General features: G+C 31.0%; 1 protein-coding gene across 10 annotated transcripts; it reads right to left on the bottom strand.

The window, feature by feature from the left end:
* Positions 1-2179: 2179 nt before the first annotated feature.
* Positions 2180-7599, bottom strand: LOC137831102 (uncharacterized). 10 transcript variants are annotated; one of them, XR_016521447.1, is made up of 10 exons: positions 7425-7577; positions 6639-6742; positions 5982-6184; positions 5785-5873; positions 5563-5701; positions 3711-3781; positions 3427-3548; positions 3277-3352; positions 3077-3136; positions 2180-2475 (listed from the first exon to the last, which is right to left on the bottom strand). XR_016521447.1 is itself a non-coding variant. In XM_068638637.2 (10 exons), the coding sequence occupies exons 3-10, from the start codon at positions 6111-6113 to the stop codon at positions 2342-2344; spliced, it is 813 nt and encodes a 270-aa protein (XP_068494738.2). In that variant the 5' UTR covers positions 6114-6184; positions 6639-6742; positions 7425-7577; the 3' UTR covers positions 2180-2341. The 10 variants fall into 10 exon arrangements, 9 of the variants coding, with proteins under 9 accessions (XP_068494738.2, XP_068494733.2, XP_068494734.2 ...); XM_068638637.2 differs by having other exon boundaries at positions 3277-3338; positions 3707-3781; XM_068638632.2 differs by having other exon boundaries at positions 3707-3781; positions 7425-7576.
* Between the last annotated feature and the right edge of the window lie 1444 nt (positions 7600-9043).

Here is a 9043-nt window from a genome sequence, read left to right as displayed (position 1 = left end):
TCTTTTAACAATTTCTTGCTCCTCAAATACTTTCTTTATCTATAATAAATTGAACGTTGAATCTTGAATAATCTTAATTCAACTTATGAGATTTGCCACATTGCTCTTCCTTTATTTGTAGTACGCTCAAAAATAGAAATAATGGTGTTGATGTAATCTTCATGTCCTTAAACATATATTTACTCTTCAAAAAATCTATTTATCTGAATGGACAGTCAATGTTGATGCATTAGCAATTTTGGACTACAATCTTTCCTTTTTTGTACTATTCATCTTCTTTTTTATATAAGACTCTCAATATGGAATGTTCAAATATGAAGCTTCATTGCGTCAAATCATTTGTTTATTATTGGAATCTTCTTTCTCTTTATAAATCTTCATTCGTAGCTGCTTGATTACTTGAATCTTCATCTGTGATTGCATAATTGTATTCGAAACCATTTATAATCAATATGGAAAGTATTTTTCATCCACCAAATATTAAAGCACATGATATTTGAGATTTCCAGTTTTTTCTATGTTAGTTCTCAAACAGGAAAACTTTCCAAAAGTATTTAATCATTTATCTTATTTGAAAATAGTATTTTGAATTAAAAATATCAAATAAGATTCGAAAATATTAGAGCAGTGTCATAAAACATTTTAAGAATGTGAATGTTAAGTATGGACATTTCCCTAATGTAGTAATTGTTTGATGGGTAGAAGATAATAAGATCGTTTGATATGTTCAACCTTTAGTGACCTGATGTTTTCATAAGCACTGTTTAGTTGGGCTTTTCGCATGCTTTGAGATCGTCTGCCTTGTGATGTATAAAGGAACCGTTTAACAAGATCTTATGATATACCCATGAGCACTAGGATCGTCTATAAAGACCTTCTAGCAAGATTGTTTGGTCCAATTCTTTGAGATCTTCTAATGAGACCTTCTTATTAAGATCGTCTGGTCCATTTCTTTTGAGATTTCTGACGAGACCTTCATATAAATATCACTTGATCCCTTTTGTTTGGACGACTTTCCTTCTTTAAGTGTTATCTATATAAGTTATTTGATATTTGTTCAACATTGAGATCAATGTTAGATTGTCTGATGTATCTTTACTAGACTGTCTAACCAATATTTTCACTGTAAGATCGTCCAACGAGTCTTCTTCAATAAGATCTTTTGATGAAATCTTCTAAGTGTTGCAGGATCGTCTGATATGTTTAAGATAACACTTCTTTTTGACACATCATACTTAAAAATCATCTAGTGTTGAATGTTTGTCAAGATTTTCTATATTTAAGTCTTCAAAAGTTGTCTTAGACTATAGACCTTCTAACATGTTAAATCTTAGGGAATGTCCTGATAAACCATCTGATGTATTTTATTTACAAGTATCGTCTAACACTTAATACAAAGCTTGATCGTTTGATAAACTTAAGCAACTTAGAACATTTGATGGGTATATAACTATATATGCACACTTAGTAGCTTCGTTGGTCATCTTAACACACCTTATAGTATTTGTTATCATGAAAATATATAGATGGTCGTGTTACGAGACTATCTGATGAGGTGATAATGTCTTGCGTCTTAACAATATAAGTGTTATATTTTTAGATTAACCACAATGTCGTTTTATATTAATCACAAAATTTCACATTTCTAAACACGTGGAGACAAGTAAGCAAGATGACTAGACAAGATAACATTCCACCAAGGAACCGTCACCAACACATTTCCATGAAAACAATAAAAGTTATTTGTTATTTTACATTAACGATAAAGTCATATTATATTAACTACAAAGGCTCAAATTTTTTAACACATGAAGACAAGTAAGATAAAGAGATAAGATAACAATCACATAACTCAGTTAATGAAAAAATTAAACGATAAAATTTTTTAACACATGAAGACAAGTAAGATAAAGAGATAAGATAACAATCACATAACTCAGTTAATGAAAAAATTAAACGATAGGAACTCAGTTGAAAATATAAAAAATTCGAGTACTCAGTAGACCAAAAAAGTTTAATATATAGTCAATTGAAAATACTCAAATTTATGAAGAAATTGAAACTTGATTAAGCCTAAAATTATTTTTCAATGTACAAGTAGTGTCAATAAAATGATCTAGAACCATTGAATAAAAATAAAATGAATAAGAATAATAAGAAATTAAGAGCAAATATAAAACTTAACTGCTTTGCAAGTAAATCAGCTCTGGTCTATATATTTATAAATATTAAAAAAAGTTTATACAATAAGTTCAGATTCGCATGGCAAGCAATGTGAGGTTCATATGAACATGGGTAGGGTTAACCTATACATTTTCTTCAAAAAGTTTCTCTAAGCAAATTATTTTACTGTCTCTTTGCCAATGTCTTCCTCAAGCCTTTGATAATCTTTGCAAACCAAACCAAGTTCATAACTGATAGCACCACTGGCACAGCAACAACTAGTATCTGCCCAAAGGGCTGCATCTGCTCTACCTGTTGAATAATTCGACTAAGCTGTAATTCTTACTCTTACTAACCACATTGTTTTTACCAGAAATAAGATAAAAATTGTTTTCACCTGTCTCCAGATACAAAAAAGGGGCCATTTATTTTTATTTTTATTTCCTGTTCTCACTTTTTGATTATAAGAATGTCATTTTATTTTCAATTTGGTTCCTGTTTTCTAAGATTTTTACTAGAAACATTGAAAGCAGCTTTTTTTCCTTAAATTTGCTGTTTCCTAAGAAATCTTTGTAAATAGACATAAAATGTAAGTGAACACTCCCTAAGTTATCCAACAAGGTTCCAAAAAACCTAAATTCATTACCCCAACTTTACCATTTGGCCTCATTAGATTCAACAATCCTCCTTCTCTCCAAATGGAAAGCGTAATTACAATTTTAGTTGATAATGACAAGTAGAGTTTAGAAATTATCAATGTGAAACAAATAGATCCATGATGAAGGCCAGTAATCATCCAAGACAATAATGTGCAGACATATTTTGAGTTTTAAAAGGCCAAGAATTGAATGTCAAAATCTGCTACCAAGAAAGCACTACACAGCAGATTCAGGGTGCCAACAGTTATTATTACCTGATGAAAGTGCAAGTAGACGTGGTAAAACATGTATATGAACAGAAGTATTCTGGCAACCTGCAGATGAACCATTTTGGTAAGCAACCCAATAAGACAAGAACATGAATTCTACCAAACCTTAATAAATGTGATGCCAATGTAAAAACTTTTACTGTTAGTATACTTTAATGAATATGTGTTTCAAACTATTGACTCACCAGCCAAGCAATGAATATTACAACCCCATTGATAAGATAAGCTTTGGACTTTTTCATTCCAGCTACATCAAGATACCTTCGTAAACACCACAACGTTAACAAAGAAAAATAATTGAGTTACTAGAATTCAATTAAAAGAGAAAAATTTACCATCTCAAATTGATCCCTGGAGTAGTTGTCTCAGAGATCAGGACCATGAACGTGTAAAGCTGTCCTTCCCCACTAAACATTGCGTATGCTACTGCTACTAAAGACAACAGATGATGAATCACCTGAACCAATGTTAATATGAAGTCAGGTTAAATCCCGACCATAATCATCTCCACCATGGTTCCTATCAAGTGAAATATCTTAAAATTTGAATAAGATAGTTCAACTTTATAAGACAGGTTGGATGAAACTTTGCACGTCAAAAAGATATTATCCTTACATACTCATATCCACCAAGAGAAGGAAAAAACCATAATATCATCCCTAGATCAGAAACGAAGTACCCAACAGAAGCCTGTTACAATAATAAATATCAAACATAAGAAATAACGACTTCACCAGATAAAACAAAGTGATGCAGATCACAAAATGGTTATTGAATGTATCAGGATAACCAAGAAGATAACAATTCCAAAGGTCGATCTCAATCATTTCAAGTATAAAATATAATGAATATCTGAAAAGGGAAATATTAGGAGAATACTAACACCAAGAAACTGAGAAGAGCTACGCAAAAGAGACTATAGAAAAGACAGAATAGTAAAAAGAATATGTGTCACAGGCTTCTTATTGCATGATTAGTTATGTAACAAATGTATAGAACCATAGCAGGAATGCTGTGTTCCATTGCCAAAGTTTATTTCTCTTTGGATTTGGACTTGCAATTATAAATAAACCTTCTCCAACACTTCCTGTGACGGGGGTTTGGAAATTGCACATATATGAAATTAGGCAAAAATCTTGTTAATCTGGACAAACAATGAATTTGGAGTTCTCTTGTTACATTTTCTATTTGACATTCAATAAATTTTGTTAAGAATGTTTTCTAAGCATAATAAACTTATAGTATCTCCATCCAATAAAAACCTTTAGGAGGAGGAATACGTTGGCAGCTAGGAATCAATGGGCATCATTCAGTGTAACTGAACAGAATATTAGCTATAGTTATTCAGGTAACAAACTAGAGGGGAGTTTGTTATAAAAGAGAGGAAAACAATGAGAGAAGAGTAGCTTATATTTTGAGAATTCATTGGTAGGGCAGCGGTCAAGGTCTCTCAATTTCCTGGAAGCTTACTATCTTGAGAATTATACCCTATTGAGTCTCTATTCAGTATCACATTTATAATAAGAGAAGAAATTTCTGAAATGAAGGTTTCCAATGTGTTTCTGAACTAGCATCTATTACAAACCATTTATATTGATTGGTAATCTGTGGTCTTTAGATGTTATGTGTTGTTCTTTTGTGCCTTTAGATGTTCTGTCATGGAGCAAGCTTTTCTTGTATATGAAACCAAGGTCCGTCATTGGAGAAGCTGCTAAATAAACTGTGCTTGAACGTGTGGCTTCATTGATGCAACATGCATTATTTTCTCAGCTATAGAATGCGACTTCTTTATCATCTCAGGATGAGATTCTTTTGTTTTTTTTCCCACCATGTGAATTTACAATATTTGAATCTGCACTCCAAGTTACTAACCAAAATGTTAGACACGATTGTTTAAATTTCCATGGAAAAAAATGCTAATCAACTGATTCTAATTATGTACAATTCTGTTGGTCATATAGATTAAAATCAAACTAAACTATATCCTTGTTCTATTCATTACTAAAATTACCTTCAAATTGACATAACTTCAAGGCCTTATACATTATCATAAGTCAGACTTGTAGTGGTAAATTGCATATATTTAATAGACAATCTACCATTAATCTTAACAAATCCTTCTTTATAGAGAATTTAGTTTTTTCTTTTACTATCACAATCAAGCTATATATAAAGCTCACCAAGTGAAGTAGTTTTTTTTGTGTGTGGAGTGGAAAGAAGTCAGTAGCTTGTCTGCTTTTCACTTTACTAATTCTGTAACTTCGAAACTTAATGAAAAGCAAAAGTTACACTGGACTCAACTCAAATACTTGTACGTACAAAATCACTTGAAATGATCCGATGCCCATAAAACAAATATATATAGTTTCTAAACAAAGCCCCATCTAAAGATATGAAGGAATAAGAATATAGATTCCATAGTTCAACTCTGATACCACAATAGTAGGAAAAGAAATTCAGATTGCTCATACCCCCAGTGCAAAAGTTGACAATGAAGAGCTTCGAACAGTAATAAATTCAGGAGAATGGCTGTCCCAAAACAGATTTGAGCAAAACACAAAGTACAATGATATAGTTGTTATAAAAATGGCATGCGTAGTTGATGCAGCACTGCACAAAGAACAAAATTTTATTAACATCATGTTTCACTGAGCAAAGAAGAAGAGCTTTTCTACTCTATAGTATCCAATCACCGGTTATTCCACTCAATACGTTGGACTTTGGAGAAGCTGGAATAGATCTTAAAGTAATTAGAACCAATAAGCTGAGTAAGATCGAAGACCTGAAACACAGGAAAGGAAATTATTAAAGATAATGAAACCATGATTACTTTAATGTGTCTGACATTGTTGAAGAAATCAGAATGACAACATTTTACAAAAGTAGATACCATCTTGCAAACTAACATGCCACTGATAATAGAAGTATATGGAATCAGAGAGTCTGCTAGTAAATATTCCTTCACAAACAAATTAGCCCTGTTCTGGTATAATTTGAATGTCATGTTTTCTTCGGAAGCCATTGCAACACTACTCTTTGATTGAGAAGCCTCTTCAAAAGAGTATACGCTTTCTTCTTTCCACCTCCACTCACCTATTACATGAACAAATGCAGTTTGAAGACAAGATATTGAAAATAGGATACATCAAAACATGGAGGTTAAGGATCACAACAAGCTCCAGAAAAGTTATCAGTGTCCATGGAAAAAGACAAATGAAAACAGGAGAGTGGCACGTGGTTAAGCACTGGAAGAGCTTTAGACACGTCACAATTCTTTCAAAACATATTTTTTCACAAAAATGACAATTTGTAATTTTAAACATGGCCTCCCCAAGATTCCACAAGATTTTTTCTTTTCTACTCTCGCACTGATAGAAAATTTCTACTTACAAGTTACAAATCTGTCTAAAGACACCAATTAAGTGATTACTTAGAAAAAGCTTAAGTTTTTTCTAGATGAAATAGGGTAAGCAGGGAATAACAGGATAAGGTATCCTCACTATAGAAAACAACCAGAAAAATTAGCATTAGTGAGAAAGAGCTTTACAATATCTCTCAGCCTGCTTAACAAGGCGATTCCCAGGACGAAACCACCCAAGCACATCAAAGAGAATAAGCCATGAAAACTATCTTCTCCTTGATCCTGACTGTCTGTACACAATAAATTTTCACCAAAAGATCAAATATCTAAATTCCATTTTCCAAATGCAGCTGCTCAGCATTGTGAAAATAAATAACAAAAACTAACAGCAACAATATCACTAATCCTCCAACTAACAAAAGCATAGGAAAACCATTAAAATCTCATTGCAAGAGAATGAATTATTCATTTTGAGATGCTAGAAGGAAAAGGAGACTCTAATGTGCTTCAATCATGAACTCAGTTCATAAAAAAACTAAAATCAAGTATGATTAGTCACCACTCCAAATAACTACGCCCATAAATGAATCAAGCTAGTGCTCTGAACATCAGTTAATAGTAAACTATGCAAAGCAGATAATTCAAAAATGAATAAATAACAAAAATGATCCACTCAAAGTTACGGAACCATGGAAAAAAGATAAATACATGTTCAAATCAATAAATCTCAAGGCCAAAAAATCATATAGTAATAAAACTTCAACGTTTTAAATTGACATTTTGCAATTAATAAAATCGTAAAGAAATAAATCACAAACAAAATCGACCTTTTAAACTACAGCATTACTCTCCAATTTAAAACCCTTTTAGGATTCCGTTATATTCCAACAACTTGCACCATCTGAATGTCCCAATCAACAGAACATGAAATGTGAAATTTCTGCATTTGGAACAAGGATCAAAACATCGTACCCTGTGGAACGATGCTGTGCAGTGGAGGAACCCAAGCTATGGAAGAATCGAGATCTTATACTGCGTGTTTTGAGATTCATTCAGAAACGCGTAAATTAATTTGGGGAATTATAGAAACCCTAGAAGGACGAACATGATCAAGTTATTAGATTGAGATGCCCAACAGAATCGTTACATAACCGCCAACCGTTATTTTTGTGTTTTTTTTAATATTTTCGAGAATAATAGAATACTAAATTACTAAGGCATTTTTATTTATTTATTTTAATCCCTAATTTTTAGTTTTACCCATTTTAGTATTTTTTAGAGCAAAATGACCTTTGCCCTAATGATAGGTTTATATATAGTTTGATGCAGAATTGGAATATAATATAAGGTTGAATATTACATATTACAATTGTTAATAAGCATTGTTTCTACCAAAATAGAATAAAATTACATTTAAGATTGAAAAGGACTAGTCAATCAAAAGATATTTTATTTTTGTTTGAGTTTAATATGATCATTGTAGTAAGATCATAATTGGATATTGCTAGATCTTTCCATTATCACAGTGTGATCACTGAACATGGTAAAGCTATAAATAAAAGTAAAATCATATGTGTTGGCTTAAATATTTGTATATTATTAATCAGAAACTATTTTAATCATATTTATCCAAACTAGTTAATATAAAATTCAATAAACTAAACTTATATTAATTAATTATAAAATCTAATATTAATTATAAAATTTTATTAATTCTAATTATAAACCCTAATATTAATTATTAAATTTTATTAATCTTAATTATATGACTAAAATAATATTAATTGTAAATCCTAATATTAATTATAAAATTTCATTAGTATATTAATTAATAATATAACTAAAATAATACAAATTATGAATTCTAAAAAAAATCTAAAAATATTTCAACACTAATTATAAAATTAAATAAATAAAAACTAACGTGGTAGAGTGCAAACACATAATAACGAGAGGGCAAGAACGGAGAAATCAAGGATAGTAACGGAGGAACCAATGACCGCGGAGGAAATAAAAAAATAAAGAATTATGAAGTTTTAACTAGAGATAAACAACCTATGACAACTAAAACACAATATTAGTAAAAAAATTGAAAGAAAAAACAAATAAGCGCAGCAAATGAGTGGCAAAGGGTGTACCACCAGCGACGGATCAAAACTCAAAAAACCAGTGAAAATATAGGGAAAGATGAATTCAGAGGGTGAATAAAAAAGTTCATAGACGACGATTGTCCACTAAAATGATCGTGTCTTTAGTGCATGCTCAACAATAGATGACAATTCCCTCTATAACTATTGTTTATGCCCTTCAAATAGGTGATGGTTCTCTCATATAATCGTTGTTTATTCTCTCTCGCTTAATATAGATGACTGTCCTCTCCACAATCGTCACCTATATATTCACATTATTTATAATACTGCATTTTTTGGACGACATATAGCTTTAAACATTTATATTTATATTGTCAGAATACATTATCTAATCATCAATTATTACTTATTGTACATGTGTGGTCTAATTTCACACAAATACCTAGTCATCAAATTGTTTATACCCTAATTCATTGATATATGACTTACTTAAGTTATAAC

The sequence above is a fragment of the Phaseolus vulgaris genome, chromosome 6 (genome assembly GCF_051622355.1).
Source record: "Phaseolus vulgaris cultivar YP4 chromosome 6, ASM5162235v1, whole genome shotgun sequence".
Classification (NCBI taxonomy): Eukaryota; Viridiplantae; Streptophyta; class Magnoliopsida; order Fabales; family Fabaceae; genus Phaseolus; species Phaseolus vulgaris.
The sequence above is the reverse complement of the archived record's forward strand: the minus strand, read 5'-3'. Positions and strand labels throughout refer to the sequence as shown.

Coding starts and splice junctions, on each gene's coding strand:
- LOC137831102 (XM_090303296.1), bottom strand. CDS start 7,504: ATGAATCTCAAAACACGCAGTATAAGATCTCGATTCTTCCATAGCTTG. Junction 5,702..5,784: donor CGTATTGAGTGGAATAACCG/GTGATTGGATAC, acceptor TTCTTTGTGCAG/TGCTGCATCAACTACGCATG. Junction 3,137..3,276: donor TAATATTCATTGCTTGGCTG/GTGAGTCAATAG, acceptor GTTCATCTGCAG/GTTGCCAGAATACTTCTGTT.